Source organism: Orycteropus afer, unplaced genomic scaffold, assembly GCF_000298275.1.
Source record: "Orycteropus afer afer isolate SDZICR_OR568_19922 unplaced genomic scaffold, OryAfe1.0 scaffold00745, whole genome shotgun sequence".
Lineage (NCBI taxonomy): Eukaryota > Metazoa > Chordata > Mammalia > Tubulidentata > Orycteropodidae > Orycteropus > Orycteropus afer.
Window position 1 is genome coordinate 714,073 of NW_006922332.1, and position 17,375 is coordinate 731,447.

Consider the following 17,375-nt stretch of genomic DNA (forward strand, 5'->3'; position numbering starts at 1 on the left):
GGCACTTAACAACAACAACAACAACATTATAACCTCCACAATGTAAGAGCTCTCCCTCCACCTTCTCCCAGTGAACAGGGTGGCTGTGAGTTGGAGCCCTGTGTTCTTCTTACCTATGTGTTCCTGCCTGCCTAGCTTTCTCCATGTGCAAATGCTGCCCTTCTGATCTCCCCCTTGGCTGACCGGTCTAAAAAGTGCATCTCCCTGGTGTAGTTGAACAACAAAAGGCTGATAGGCCTGTCTATTGTTTGGCTGAGAGTTGAGCCACAGAAGTGAGTCCAATTCTACCCTGAAGGATGACCTGGGGCCATAGTCTTGAGGGTTTCATGTCTCTATCTGACCAATAATCCTGGTCTTTTTTCAGCTTTTGAATTTTGTTCCTCACTTTTTCTCCCACTCTATCCAGGATCTTTGATTTTGATCCCTTTCTGAGTGGTTGGCACTGGTAGCCAGGTACCATCTATTTCTGGTGTCTGGGTCATGTAGGCTGAGGTTTCTATGGTCCATTGGCCCCTTGGACTAATTGTTTCCGTATGTCTTTGATTTTCTTCATTCTTTGCTCCGGATAGTTGCATCTAGATGGCCGCTTGCAAGGTTGCAAAACCCCAGTCTTTACTCACCAAAGTAGGATGTTTTTGTGCACTATGTTGTGACAATTGAGCTTGATGTCCCCCACAACCATGGTCCTAAGCCTGCAGGCCTGGTGACTCACTCCCTCAAGGTGCTTGGTTGTGGCTAAGAAGTTATCCTACCTTTGTCCCATTATCTCTATACTGTATATGGACATTGTTACAGCACATACAAATATGTATGCAGGAAAATCATCTGCCAAACCTATGTATGGTCATGGGTACACTGCCTACCCATACCTGATCTTCCTGTCTGTATTCTATGTAACCACTTGTAGATCAGTGTTTGTTATTACTGAGAGTGCAGTACTGTATACATAACAGTATTTACCTTTGTTATCTGGACACCTTGTACACCACTCTGGAACAGAGGTTCTGCTCCTCTCAGTCTGGTTACTTCTTGTCTCCCCTTATTTCCCACTGCCTTTTCAAATCATTTCCTTCTGCTTTATATGCTATGGAGTTTAATATTTTTGCTGACCCAAAATTTCTTCTAAAGGATTAAATCCAACTATTTCAACCACTGAAAGGTAGTTTTTAATTTTAAATTCTGAGTCATCTGAAGTAATTCAGACAACCAAAGTGAGAGAGAGGTTTCTGGAAGTAAATAATACATTATTCAAAGTGTGTTTTCTGTACACAGATTTTAAACCAGCTACAAATATACTTTTATTTTTTTCCCTTAGGATATTGAATTTATTTGAACAAGACAAATGTTTCCAAATTGTTTCTTTTTAAAATACAGAAACATACCTACTTGGCCAGTTGCCACTATGTTGATAAATTTGGGGTGCTGATTTACAGTGAGGCACAGAATATCATCATTATGTTCCTGATAAAAACTCTGAGTCCCTATAAAAAGAAGAATTTGAGAATTAAGTTTGAAAACTTTAATATGTAATAGCCAAATGCAACTTATTTGGTACAACAAACTACTGTTTAATATATTGGCTTATTTAATACATAATTTTTTGAGCACTTACAATGTACCCTTTGTCTTAAGGACAGAAAAATGAATCAGAAGTCTTTAAAGGGTTAGAGCACTTAAAGAGATAAACCATGTCATACAAGGCTGAGTATACCAAGTACCACAAGAGAGTTAAGAATCAAAATGCTGTGAGAATTTGGAGCGGAAACAATTACTGTCATCATGGGCATATTGCACTCCTGGTCTGACCCAGATATATATTGTAAGTGTGGATAAAGGGAGGTGGGAAAAGGTATTCCAAGTAGGGTGACAACTGAAGCAAAGGCATAGAGGCAGGAAGGCATTAGGTATACATACACATGCTCACTTTGACCCAAGTATAGGAGTCATAGGGAAGAAAACTGAGAAATGTGGCTGGAAAGGGCAAGTTGGAAATAGAATTATGGAGGATTCTGAATGTCAGTCTACTATACTTCTATTTATTCTGCAGTCAGTGGAGGGGCACTGAATTAACTGCATTAATCCAGTAGTAATGACAGTGAAGAGACCTCAGCTGACTATGACAGCGAGATATGAGGCAGCCTGACAGTCAAACTGAGATACAGGAAATGAGGTCAGAACACTGGGTCCAGAGTATGAAGGACCAATACTAGGCCCTCCAAAGCAAAACAAAAAATTCAGTAACTACATTTAAAAAAACTATTACTTTAAAAGCTTTCAAAGTGATATGTGTTTTATAATTTCCAGGGCTGGAAGTTCAGTTAAAGGAGCAAATATGCACATATGTGCTGCTGGGTAAATTGGCAGAAGATCAACCAGTCAGCACTACCTTAGACTTCTATCATTCCTGTATTATGAACATGGCAATATGTCCCCAAACTCATGGAAGACTCAGAAAATCAGAAGTGCAGCAGGTGCCAAATATCCTCTCTATGCCCCTTATTAGAAAGGTGATTAATGACAAATCAGGAAATTCAAAATAAAGTTACAAGTATTAACATGAATGTTTATTTACACATTCATCTTTTCTTGTCTTTCTCTTTCAAGGATACTTGAAGTCTCAAATATAGAGGATTTTCTCTCTAAGCAGTACTTGATAAATGGCCCAAATTTTTGATGGAAAAATGTTCTGATTTCTGTGTGATTCTGGTGAATCATTTCCTTAGGTAACTAAAACAGATCATACTAATGATTCATATTGGCCAAGGTGGGAGAGTGTGTGCCTCACATCATCTATTCTGTACCTGTTTACAGTGAAGTTATCAGGGGAATAATCAGGAGAAATGAACCCTGTTTATCCCCAATTTTAGACTCCATGATGTTTCTAATTGTTTGTAATAAAGCAGAATTCAAAATTAAGTACTTAATGTCACTAGTAGGATGATCACACTGTGGTCATTAAATAATGCTAAGAGAACTTTATTTGTTCTTCATCAATCCTATCAGTTAAATGGGAGCTCTTGTGGCATAGTGCCTAAGGCATTTGACTGCTAACCAGAAGGCTGGTGGTTCAAACCCACCAGCCACTCCTCAGAAGGAAGACTGGGCAACCACCTTGGAAACCCAAGGAAGGGTTGCTGTGAGCTGGATCCGACTCAATGGCAGTGGGTTTCTGAGTATCAGTTAAATACACATCAAGAAATATTTGTTCACCTTCTTGGATCAAACAAGGTGCCATCAGCAGAGTGACAGACAAGCAGTTTTTTTTTTTTTTTTTCCCCAGCTTTCTTCTTCGGCTTGCCAACTCTCAGTAAGAATGGCCTCTTACCCTTTACAATCATTAATTCAGTATGCTACTTTCAGTCACTATCTGAGACAGCTATTTGTTTTCATGATGAAGTTATGGGGAAATAGAGTTAAAGTTACAATGGCTTCACTACAAACATGGTTTCAGCATAAAGTAAACCTTCACTTCTTCTAGAGACCTGTGAGCACTTTGCCTTATGAAATCCTTTTCTGCTGTTATACTCTCTTAAAAGAGACTGTGAATTTGGTTACTTGAAATATTACTAGAAAGTTCTGCAGTAGGGAATACTAACACTCTGGCCTATTTTTTCTAATATATTACAGTTATTACTTACAGTTTTAATAACTGTTTCCAAAAATAATTTTAAGGCTCTAAATAAAAAATTTTAAAAGTAGGGGGTAGAGAATCAGGTTTTCCTACCTGTAGCAACATTGTGCAGAATTCCAACTGATGCCGTGTGATAAATTATATCATCACCATCATTTAAATAGTGAACATTGTTCCTACAGTCTTTGCCCCGATAGCCAAAAACAAGCTCCAATACTAGGTCCTGTAACAAAAACAATAAGCTATTATACAATTACATTCTTCCTTGTGTCTAAACTTTCACTGGTATTTTGTTTTATACACAGTACTAGTGTCTTTTGTAAAAATAGACAATGTATTTCCATTTTACAAACTTGAGACCCAAAGATAAATGACACACACACACTTCTCTAAAGAACCAGTCTGGGCAGCTGGAATAATCAGTCCATACTTTTAGGAAACACCCTACAATGCCTTGATCATTGATATTTTCAATCTATATAAAGTTAAAAAGGATAAAGGGAATCATAATGTTATCTGATTCCAAAAATTTTAGTTCTCAAGATTTCATGTAAATATTGTGACACTCCTTGTGTCCAAAAGAAGGATATATCTGTTTGTATTAATTGTTAAGCAAATATCTTATCTGCACACATAACTTACGAGAAATTATGCTCCAAGTGATGTATTGTTAAACATCCAAACAGTACTTTTACTACCAATGGACAGAAACCAAGCACACCCTCTGACAACTCATTCAAGAGTTCTGATGGCTGATAATTCTACTGCAAAGTGTCCACTTCCATTGACCTTGTGGGGCTAGGTGGGGGAAGAAGGTACCATAATCCCCCTCCCACACAGCTTTACTCCTGGTTTTCAATCTGATTCAGCACAGTTTGCTTGTTTGCTGCTGATACCGGAATCATGAAGTGTTTGAGAGAACTTTCTTTCTTCCTCAATTATTGTGGAAGGTTTCTTTGGTTGGAAACAGAAAGAAAAGCAGAGCCCTCTTTGAACTCTACAGCAAATATATCACACGGGGTAAATATTCCTAATGTGGTATATAAGTATTCAATCTCTAACTTAAAAATTTGAACCACTAAATCTAAGATACAGTCAAAATGTCTGTGCTTCTATAAGCAATAAACCATTTGTGTATATTTAAGTTTTGAAGGTCTTGGGATGCAGGTCAATTCAGAGTATTATTCAGAGAAAAAGAAGACAAATAGAAAAACAAATAAATAAATAATGAAAGGGAACAGAGGCTAACAGTCCAAAATGTAAACGCGAGTAACACTGAAACAATCATGTTTTACAACCGAAAAAGACACATTATTCAATATGTTTATTTTCATAACTGTTGATAAAAGTTGTGTGTTTTATAAAAGGAAACAAATTCTGGATACATTTTAAAGTATGAGTTACCATTGGGAAGCAGGGCTTTGCTCACCTCTATGGGTCTCTTCTTCTTGCCTATATTGTTTGTCTGGAGTTTCTCTGGTTGTGGTGGAGCTCTGCTCACGGGGGGCCTGAAACAGAGAAGAGGGAATGAAGAAAGGACCCCATTATCCCTCACTGAGTCTCCTTCTCCTGGCCTCCAGAGAGATGATAGATGTCTGCCACACCTCACAAACATGAAGCCATTCTGTTCCTCACTGTGCCCTCTATCTTAGATGGAAAAAAAAACAAACAAAAAAATCAGAACTTCTTTTTTACTTTTAATTTAGTTGTTCTGTTCTGTCATGTAAATAATAGCAGAAGCAGGTTTATAAACATGGGGTGCATTATCAACAAAGCCTAGATCACTGTTCCAGCTGAGTATCCTGAACATGGTAGGTATTTAATACTTGCTACTCTGGAATTGAATGCCGATAGTATTTCTATACCTTTACACACTAGTGACAACATAAATCATGTCTGAGTTCAAACTTGTACTCATTACCTGCTCCTGTGTGCTTTTTATCTTCTCTGCCTCCTGAAGTCCCTCACATTAATTAAGGACATCACCATCAGTTACTTAAGTAACACATTTATAGTCACAAAGCTTATAAACTACACAACTATCTGTAAATGGCAATTACTATTATTATTGCCTCAAATTCTTCCCCTTCCTCTATCCTCCCTATTTACTAAACATTTATCAACTTGACCTACAGTGCAGCTCTCAAAGCTAGCACCTCCTTCTCCAGTCTCACTTCTAATTCATGATCTATTTACACTCTTCCATCAGGAGTATTGTTGTTGTTGTGTACTATCGGGTAGATTCTAGTATAGGATTCTCATAGCGACCTTATAGGAAAGAGCAAATCTTCCCCATAATGTTTCCTAGGCTCTAATCTTTATAGGAGGAGATAGCCATGTTTTTTCTCCTGCAGAGCAACTGATAGGTTTGAACCATTGACCTTTCAATGAGCATCCAAGCACTTTAACCATTGTGTCATCAGGGCTCCTTCATCAGGTATAGAATTAGTTAATAATTTGAACCATTTAAATATTGAGGCTCTTCCTTAAAACTATTTATTTAATTTTTTAAAATACCATTTATTTTTATTTCAAATAATCATTGTATTAATAATCTGAACAATTATATTACTAACTGAAACAATGAATTTATTCAAAATCAACCATGCATCAATCACTTTCCCAATTTTAGATTAATATTCATTTTGTAACAACTCAATTGGGAAATGATAAAGATTAACTTTCCTGTGGAAAAATATTTATGAATATTTTTGAATTATTTATGAATAAGTCTCATAAAATTAAAGACATACAAAAATATAAATGCATCTTCAAAATGATTTTTAAGCTATGCATCTTTAAAAAAATAAATGGTTTGATATCTTGAACATGCAATTAAGTTGCATTTTCATATGTAATATAAAGGAGTATGTAATATGAGAAGCATAATTGGTGACAAAAATTAAATGTACTTATAAAGAATATATAAACAACTTTTAAAATTGTCACAAAAATTTTTGTTTCATATCTTTTTCATATATGTTTTTCAATGTCCATAAGTGAAAAAAAACCCTGAATTTGTAATATTTAACATTTAAAAATTTTCTTCCAAGTCAATATTGCTGGTCACCTTTATTCAGTGTTATTGCCTGACAGCTTTCATTGTATCCAAACAAATAAACAGTTCATTTTTATCTATACACTCCTTTGCAACAGTTAAGAATATTTTAATTTTGTAAAGACCATTTGTATAAGTTATATTATTGTTTAAAATAAAATTATACATTTATAAAATTATACAAGTTTAATGGATAGTTTTAGTAAAGCAGTTACTTACACAGTGTAAACCCAATAATTAAGATTTTATTCACTTCAGTGATGCTAATTCAAAGAGGAAAAAATCATGAAAACTGCGAATACAGGCAAAGAACACCAAATAACACAGCTCATTAATGGTGAACATAAAAGATGACAAAAATACAAAACTAGGGCTTGTAAGCATAGCAAAGAAAGGATTACCTGGAACCCCTTTTCAGCAGCAAGTAAAGAAGGGAAAAGATTACAACACAAATTTGAATGTAAAACACTAGTAAAATACTTCCTATAATAAAATATCTTCCTTAGTTTAGTGCAGGTAAACTACACTATATTAAAGGCCAATTTTTATTTTATTACTGCATATAAGAGAAGTGTTAAAATTACTCCATTAATGGCAGGACATTAGAAGAAAATGAAAAAAATAGATGGAATTCATCAATATGTTCTTTGTTGTGAATGCTAAAGCCTGCCACTCTCGTTCTTCTGCAGTGTAAGCTGAACTTCAAACAAACTATTTAAGCTTATTTTTGTTCTTGCAAAAGGCAGTATAAAGTTCACAAGTAACTTAAAAGGTTGGTAGCACGGCAGTGGCTATTAAGGACATTGTCTAAGGAGCCTAAGCTTCCCCTGCTTTGACCCAATAAGAGGCAGAATGGGTGACTTCAGCATGATGCTGCATTTTGGATCTTGGGAGTAAATTAAGCAACCTTTTAAAACTTCCTCTTAATAGCATGACTGAAAGAATCAGAAGGGATCACAGAAGTCATCTAATTAATCCTCCAACTAAATCCAGGAATCTACTATACACATCTAGAACAAACTTTGATAGCACCTATGACAAGAGGTGATCCAAACTCTGCACTGACACCTGCCTGTGACAGGGAGCTTCCAGTCACTGTCAAGCCTATTTGACACATGGTAACCCCATGAGTAGAACTGTGCTCCACTGGGTTTTCAACGGCTGATGTTTTAGAAGTAGGTCACCAGGACTTTCTTTGGATGTGCCCTCTGGGTTGACTTGAACCTCCAACCTTTTGGTTAGAGCACGAGTGCTTTGACCCAGGGACTCTGACAGGGAGATATATGAGTCATTCACACCCAAGACATCAATTATGTCTCCACTTAGTTTTCTTGTTTTTAAACAAATAATTCTCAGAGCAGTTAATCTTTATATGAAGTGGCTTCCCAATCTTTTTCATCCTGTGCTTTCTTCTAGACCACTATAAACTTTTCATATCTCCTTCAAAATGCAGAGGTCAGTTTTGAATAAACTACTTTAGATATTAGGCTAGATCTGGATGCTTCATTTCTATTAAAATAGCATAAGATTGTTGTTGTTGTTGTTATTTTGCCATTGAGTCGGCCCCGACTCGACTCATAGCGACCCCTTCTTGGGTTTCCGAGGCAGTATCACTACGGAAGTAGGAAGGCCCAACCTTCCTTCTGAGGAGTGGCTGGTGGGTTTGAACCGCCAGCCTTCTGGTTAGCAGTCAAGTGCCTTAGGCACTATGCTACCAGAGCTCCTAGCATAAGATTATGTGGGCCCAATTAGAAGGTATATCATACTCTGAACTCACATTAAGCATTTGAACACCTAAAACCTGAAGATTTTCACATGCCTGTGTAGAAAATGCAGACTGGCTATTATTCCCCTTAAATTCAATACTGCTTCTTTCATTCTAACGTTCTCATCTATTCAGATGATTCTGTATTTTCTCTAATCCAGATTATTACCTTTTCTAAACTTTGTTTTATTTGCAAATCTGATTACATATCTTTTCTACTTCTATCTAATCATTCCATGAGAGACCTCACAACAGATGGCCTTTATTGTGTTTATACACCACAACAGGAGTAAAAGAGCCACCTCTGCGTGACACTGAAGAGCTAGACAAGACAGTACACATGGTGAGAGAACTATGTGACAGGTAGTGAGAAAACAAGCCCAGTGTCTCCTGTGCTGACTGTAAGGTAACCAAACAGTCAGGGTAAGCTGGCTGCCTTTGATGATGGGTATTTGATTACTGACGGCAGCCACATCATTGACAACTCTCTGGGTGGCTGAGCATGGCTTCCAAAAAGAGGCACAGATGTTCTTCATATACATGACAAAGGGCTAGTGTGCAGTGGGCTTAAAATGATCTAGGGTGCAGGAGTTGGTGAAAAGTCATTTGTAAAAACAAATTATTAGAATGAAGACTCTCACAGGTAACATCCATCCATATACTGCAACTCTTTTGTAGACTTTGTCTTTTTTCGTTTCCTAATTCTTTCTGGACAAATGTAGTAGTTCAATGTTTTACAGGAAGAAAACTTCAATAGTTAAACTAATATAAGCACCAAAACAGAACAGACTAAATTTTTGAATAAAATATTTTCTTTAATAAAACACTTACCTTACTATTCCCTGCCTTCAAAAGGAGCAAGGCGGAAAAGAAAATTAAAAAGGGCAATCATGTAAGAAAATTGATGATGAATAAAAATGTAGCAGTTTATTAAACAAAATAAAAGTAACATGCCATCAAAATTTGAAGGTAAAACAAAAGTACCTAAATTTTATGCCAAATTGTTTTGTATATTTTTAAAATAATGCTTCTGGAGGAAAATTTCAGTGACAACTACTTTTTTAAATACATAAGATTTGCCATTGAAACATTTGTAGAGAAAGAAAAACATAAAATTATTAAGTCATTTAGGGAAAAAAACCCCACAAAAATATCAATCAAATACAGCGAAGTTATCAATTATCATCAGAAACATTTTCCTTTTAAGTGGGTAAAATAAAATTTCATAAGTATATGTATTAATTGATCATAAAGTTGTTTTATTTCACCTTTGATGGTAGTAGTGTATTTAAAACATGAAGACAATTATTTACACAGGCCATATGGTCTCCTCAAAAATACATTCAAAATTGGTAAAAAAAAAAAAGAGAAATACCACTTAATTCTTTTCTCCTTTGAGTCTTTCATTTTGTAAAAATAAAACATTCTAAACTGAAAGCCTCCACATCTTAATCTTAGCATCTGACAATGGAAGTGTAGCAACAATAACGAAGACAGCCAACTACGAGTCCCATTACTTCCTTCTTCCGCATCGGCAGAAGCAGAGTGGAAGGTGTAAAATAAATGAAGAGGCAAAACAATTCCAAAAATAATTTTGAAAAAGTGAGCTGTGAAAAATGAAAGGTAATACCAAAGATTACAGTTGTGAAACTGCCAATCATTCTTGTGAGTAGTGAAATATTTCAATCTGTAAGAACTTGGGTCACTTTGGCAATGAAGGAATAAATTTAAATTTACATTTTACCATGAATGACTACCTAGTAATTGCCTGTTGTTGTTGTTGTTATGTGCCAACAAGTCAGACCCGACTCAGAGCGACCCATCCTTGGGTTTCCGAGGTGCTATCACTATGGAAGTAGATTGCCTCACCTTCCTTCCGAGGAGTGAGTGGCTGGTGGGTTTGAGCTGCCAGCCTTCTGGTTAGCAGTCATAACTACTGGTAGCATAGAATTTGAAAGACTATATTATAATGAGGAGCTCTGGTGGTGTAGTGCCTATAGCATTTGACTGCTAACCAGAAGGCTGGCGGTTCAAACCCACTAGCCACTCCTTGGAAGGAAGGCTGGGCAATCTACTTTTGTAGTGGTACTGCCTCAGAAACCCAAGGAGGGGTTGCTATGAGTCAGATCCAACTCGACAGTAGTGAGTTTGGTTTTTTTGTTTAATGATTTTTAAAATATCTCTTCTCATAAAATTACTGCACACATATCCTTATTTTTTATTTGTTGATTCTAAACAAAGACCAATAATTCTCATTAGAGACAAATCACACTTCAACCTGCTCTTTTGAAAAAAAATTGGAATAAAGGCTATCCTTGATTGTTCATGGATACAAATGTCTTTTCAAAATTTAACCATTCCTCTGCTCATGTGCTTCCTAAAAAAGCACTTGGCAATAAAGTCCATTTTTTATTACCTCCTCCATCCCCATAACACATAGAATACAAAAGTTAGCAAATAAGATTACTTTAATCTTACAGATTTTATATACAGTATTATCCCCTAAATTCCCTGAAAAGACTGTATCATCACAAAAAGTATTAAAGACAAGCATGTCTTCAGGGTGGTGCTGGGTGGTCTGAAGCAAAGGAGTACCGTTGTTACTCAAATTTTGCAAGAAATTAATTAAATAATATATTCAAGTTTTAATACCAATATCTTTTTCTTCATCTGATATTAAACTTGTTACCTCTCATCTACTGAGGGTTCTTTTTGTTGTAAATGAGGCTTGATTCCAACCATTGGGCGAATATTTGTTGACAAGGCTCTGATGGTGTAACTGATTTCATTCTCCCTTGTAACATCACTGTCGTAGCCTACCATGAAAATATAAAAATTATTCTCTAAGTGATAAATGGGGAGGATCCATTATGATTTCATCAACTGGATAAAAGGATGATCAAGAATATAAAGTAAGTTTCATTTTAAGTCAAATTATGAAAAAAAAGATGCAGCCAGTAAAAATGAAATAAAAGAATATTTAATGATATAATGATGTTTTCAAAGCATTATAAAGTAATAATAGCAGTAAAATAATAGTTCAATATGATCATAATTTTGTTTAAAATTATTATGTAAATAATTGCACATACCCCTAAGGACATACCCCAAAATGTTAACCTCTGAGTTGCTGAAGATACTGTGTTTATTACAGAAAGTGTATTTTCTAAAAAACGAGTGATATTAACTGACATGCTTAGAAAAAAATCAAAATTACTTTAAAAAAATAAATTTTTTTTCATTATTATAGAATGTATTTTGACAGTACTTATTTAAAAAGGGAGCTCTGGTGGCATAATGCCTAAAGCATTTCACTGCTACCCAGAAGGCTGGTGGTTGAAACTCACCAGCCACTCCTTGGAAGGAAGATTGGGCAATCTACTTCCGTAGAGATACCAGCTTGGAAACCTAAAGAGGGGTCGCTATGAGTTGAATCAACTCGATGACAGTGAGTTAGTTTTTTACTTAAAATATGATTGTCTTCAATTTGCAGAATCTCTAAATCATTAATATATATCAGCCTTTTAATCTTGAATTGCAAAATCAATTTTGGTATTAAATAGACAAAAACACTAAAAGCACAATTATTCAAACATTATCAATACCTGTTTTAACTTCCACAGTTTAAATTCGCTCTGCTAAGTTTTTTCTATATATTTGTTAAAATAAAATATTTAAAAATGACATACCCCCATCTTCTTCAGAATCTACATCAGACTCTTCACTATCACAGGACCTCTTTTCTCGAAAGCCCTCCATTTCATTTGTCCAAACCATTAAGGACATATCTGTCCCTCCTAGGGTAACCAACATGCTGTCATCATAAGTCCAGCGAACATTTGTGACATGTGTACTATGGGCCACATACCTCTTAAAGTTTCTAAATTTACCCTAAAGATGAAAAAAATTCAAACAATCTTTCTGAGAAATTTTGTTATTTAAAATTTTTCAGTTATTTTTAATTTCTTTTATTTCATCCTTAATATATGTTTAGAAATAAAGCTTGTAAACACATTCTCATGTATTTTCTCATAAATACTGAAACTTATTGGAATAAAAAAATAATTCCAAAATCTGGTAAGGTCAGGATAAAATTACTAGTTTCACACATTTCTAGTACCATAAGCACAACTCTTTTGGAAACCAAGTTGATGCTCTCCATTAGAAGCATAAAAATGTTCTTACCTTTGATTCTAGGGACCTATGCTAAGAAAATGTTATGTGTGCAAAAAATATTTATCATAGCATCTATTTACAGCAATGAAAATTTAAAAACACAATAAATATTCAATAGTGTAATAGTTAATTACAGTGTGTATCTATGGAAGAATATATATCTATCAAAAACAATGATTATGCAAACATTATTATGGGAAATAGACACAATGAGACAATAAGGATATAAATACCAATATACAGCATAGCTATATTCATGGAAAAATGATCATTTTGGTATGTACTCATGAAAATATCTTTCACCTTAATTCATTACGAGCATTGCACATGGGAGTATATATGAAGAAAACCTCAAGTTACAGAAATTAGCAACTTTTAAATCTAGAAAATTAGCATTACCAAGTTATATAGGTAAATTTCAGACCGATTATCATAAGCAGGGTTTAAGTGGCTATCTTTTTCAGGGTGTTAAAGCAAGAGCTGTCTTAAATAAAGAAAATACAGTGACAGGGGGATCAGTGAATTTTCTGGGAACGAGGATCCTAAAGTTAGGGGAATTTGTCACCAAAGCACCACAAGGAGGCTGTTTCCCTGAGATTCTGAGGTTCTTGCTACAGTGAGGGAAAGGAGGAATCTGTAGTTGACTATCTCAGAATGCATTACCGGGGCACTTTTTTTGGGGGGGGGGGGCAGTTAGCTCCATGGGCATGTGGCTGGAGCTGCCACACGTGGCCCTACACTTAGAAGGGCCCCTGTTTGCTTTAATGCTTTGCTTTCATTATCTTGAAATTATTTTATTACTTTATTTCTGTTGTGGTGAAAACATACACAGGACATTCACCAACGTAACAACCTTCACATTTTACAGCTCAGGGACACTTATGACATTTTCAGTGTTGTGTCACCATTATTGCTATATCCTTTTCCAAAATATCCCACCGCCATTAGCATAAACTCAATGCCCTGAAAACAAAAGCTTGCCCTCCCCCTCATCACTGGTAACCATATATTTAACTTACCTTAGGTATTTTCCCTCCTCTCCCTCCCGTCCCTGGTAATAAACAAAGAAATTTTCCTTCCATACATAAACCATTCCTTTACTTTTTACAATAGTGAACTAATGCTTTATTTGTCCTTCTCTCACTGACTTATTTCACTCAGCCTAATGTCCTCCAAGTTCATCCACATTACGTGGTGTTTTGCAGATTCTACATTATTCTTTAGTGTTGCATTGTATGTGTACTGGAGTTTGACTATCCATTCTTCTGCTGATGGGCATGTAGGTTGTTTCCATTTCTTTGCTATTGTAAACAGTGCTGCGATGAACATGGGTGTGCATTCATCTATTGTGTCTTGTCTCTCATTTCTTTAGGATATATACCTAGTAATGAGATTGCTGGATCGAATGGTAGTTCTATTTCCAACTTTTTCAGGAATCGCCATACTGATTTCCACAGTGGTTGTACCATTTCCCAGTCTCACCAGCAGTGTATGAGAGTCTCAATCTCTCCACATCCTTGCCAGCATTTGTTATTTTGTCTTGTTTGCTATTAGTGCTGGGGTGATGGTATCTTGTTGTTTTGATTTGCATCGCTCTAACAGCTAATGATCACAAATATCTCTTCATGCATTTGTTGGCTGCCTGAATATCTTCTTTGGTGAAGTGTCTGTTCATGTATTGTTTGTCTTTTTAATGTTGTGGTGTTGGAGTTTTCTATATATTTTAGTGATAAGTCCTTTCTCAGTGTCATTGCTGAATATTTTTTCCCAATCTGTAGATTCTCTTTTTACTCTTTCAGAGAAATTTTTTGATGCACACAAGAATTTAATTTTTAGAGGGTCTCAATCATCTAGTTTATCTTCTGCTGTTTGTGCATTTTGGGTTATGCTTGAAGTTTGCCCTGATTTTTTCTTTGATGAACTTTATAGTTTTAAGTTTCACATTTAAGTGAGAGTTAGTTTTTGTGTATTGTGTGAGGAATGGATCTTGTTTCATTTTTCTGCAATTGGATATCCAGTTTTGCCAGCACCATTTATTAAAGAGACTATCTTTCCCCATTTAATGGATTTTGGCCCTTTGTCACAGATCAGCTGACCATAGGTCTATGAATCTATTTCTGGGTTCTCAGTTCTGTTCCACTGGTCTATGTGTCTGTTGTTGTACCAATACCAGGCTGTTTTGACAACTGTGTCTGTATAGTAAATTTTGAGATCTGGGAGTGTGAGACCTCCTACTTTGTTCTTCTCCAGTAGTGCTTTCCTTATCTGAGGTCTCTTTCCTTTCCATGTAAAATTAGTTAGTGGTTTTCCATGTGTTTAAATAATGTTGATGGAATCTGGATAGGGATTGCATTGAATGTACAGATTGCTTTGGGTAGTACTGACATTTTCACAGTGTTCAATTTTCCTATCCGTGAGCATGGTATGTTCTTCCATTTATGTAGATCTCTTACAGGTTCTTGAAATAGTGTTTTGGTAGTTTTCTTTGTACAGGTCTTTTGTGTTCCTGGTAATACTGAGGTACTTTTTTTACCATCAGGAATGCTGGAAGTGAGTTTCTGACCAAAAAACTTTTGGAACACATTCTTATCCACTAAGGTTCTATTAAGTAAGTGTATTGGAAACAGAGATCTGTAGGATATTTTCTTGGGTACCTCAGTTTTCTACGAGAATTTTTGAACCTATGCTTTCATTTCAATGCTGATCTAAACATATACGAGCAGCTATTTAAGACCATCATGTACTGAATATCATAATACTATTTCAATGTCCTATTTCAGACTTAGGAGCTCTGGTAGCATAGTGCCTAAGGCACTTGACTGCTAACCAGAAGGCTGGCGGTTCAAACCCACCAGCCACTCCTCGGAAGGAAGGTTGGGCATGCCTACTTCCGTAGTGATACTGCCTCGGAAACCCAAGGAGGGGTCGCTATGAGTCGGGGCCGACTCGATGGCAAATAACAACAACAACAACAACCATTTCAGACTTATGTTTATGACTGTGTTGGTGTCAGATTATAAAACAGAACTTAATTTATGACACTAATAAGAAATAAACACATCTGGAATTTATACATAAATTTTATTTTTGTGTTAAGCAAAATGACTTCCTCTCTACAAATGTTCTATAGTTATATGAATAGAGAAAAGTGTTGAGAATTGAGTCATCACACAGGAGCATATGCATGTAGCACTATAAAGTACCTGTACACTTTGGTTTAAGCAAAATAATAGCTTTCATCACATTAAATCAATGTTATTTATTTTAATTTTAAAGGTGTTGCAGGTTTTTTAAAAATTTAATTGAGTAAAACATTTTAAACATTTAAGGTGTAAGTATAGTTTATATCTACCATTAATGGCATATGTTTCATGAAAAGAATACTAAGATTACTTAAGGCAATATAGAGAGTTAAGAGGAAAGTTTCCTTCAAAAGAATTTCTTAATTACTTAAGATTGAGGAACACTGTACAATATAACACCAGGCATGGGATCATAAATAATATTTTTTCTAGATAAAAGCTATTAATAGGATGCCAAGAACAGGAAACATAATCCTGAGCATTTCCTATTACAACAATGAAGTGCTGTGAAATGGCATTACCTTAACCATTTTTATAATGATCCTATTTGAAAAGTTAAGAAAAGCACATACTTTAGCAGGAAATCTGAATAGCTTCACAAATCCCAAATCATCCCCCGTAGCCAGGATCATTTTGTCATTGGTAAGACAACAGGCAGTTACATCTGTGATTTCTCCAATTATTGGCCAAACTCCCTCACAGCATAAACCAAGCACACTTGTCCATGATGCCCAGCTAATTTTTTCTACCTAAAAAGGAAAAAAAAAAAATGCTGTAAATTTATATCTAAGCCTAAAAAATTAACCATTAAAAATACATTTATTAGAGCCAAAAAAACTACATAAACAATAATATATTATTTTCTTTCTAACTCAAATCTAGGCAGTTAGTTGTCTTGGTTTTGTAACTTCTAGAAGCTCTGGTGGCACAGGGGCTAAAGCATCTAAAGCATCTCCACCAGCCCCTCCTCGGAAGGAAGGTTGGGCAATCTACTTCCGTAGTGATACTGCCTCGGAATCCCAAGGAGGGGTTGCTATGAGTCAGGTCCGACTCAATGGCAGTGAGTTTGAGTTTGGGAGATTCTACTAGTTCTTGTAGAAAAATTTTAACATAACATTATTCAAGATGCACTATTATGTATCCACTGTGTGTGTTACATGCTGGGCACACGATGCAATATATAAGACCTTTTTTGCCCTTCATGCAATCAAGACACTTCTTATTATGCTTTATTCTAAATTTCCACTGATGCATTACTGGCATAAACACATTTTTCAACTAACTACTATTGGAAATTAAGAACTTTTATTTACAGTTCCTTTCCCTTATTAAACCATGTTCATGTTAAATTTGTTGAGCCTTTCTTCCTAGGCCATGTAAAAGAATTTTGCAAATATTGTTAGGCATGAAACTAAACACATTTTTTGTGTGTGTGTCTGTGTGTTTGTTGTTGTTTTTAAATCAGGAATTTAGCATGGGTTCCAACAGATTTAGTAAACATACAGCACTCCAATCTTAGACAGCACGTCTTCTATATGCTAGGCATGCTCCTTGTTCTTTGAGGAAAGTGATTTGAGCATACCTAGACATATACATGGGAGCTCTGGTAGCATAGTGCCTAAAGCACTTGACTGCTAACCAGAAGGCTGATGGTTCAAACCC

General features: G+C 35.6%; 1 protein-coding gene across 1 annotated transcript in view; it reads right to left on the minus strand.

Annotated features, from left to right (window-relative positions):
• Positions 1–17,375, minus strand: part of EML5 (EMAP like 5) — a 197,868-nt gene that overhangs the window by 38,660 nt on the left and 141,833 nt on the right. Inside the window, exons 24-31 of the mRNA XM_007957415.1 lie at positions 16,286–16,462; positions 12,144–12,345; positions 11,144–11,270; positions 9,286–9,300; positions 7,091–7,099; positions 5,061–5,139; positions 3,725–3,854; positions 1,383–1,481 (exon numbers count right to left, since the gene is read on the minus strand). Of these exons, the coding sequence (XP_007955606.1) occupies positions 1,383–1,481; positions 3,725–3,854; positions 5,061–5,139; positions 7,091–7,099; positions 9,286–9,300; positions 11,144–11,270; positions 12,144–12,345; positions 16,286–16,462 (838 nt within the window). The remainder of the gene's footprint in view (positions 1–1,382; positions 1,482–3,724; positions 3,855–5,060; positions 5,140–7,090; positions 7,100–9,285; positions 9,301–11,143; positions 11,271–12,143; positions 12,346–16,285; positions 16,463–17,375) is intronic.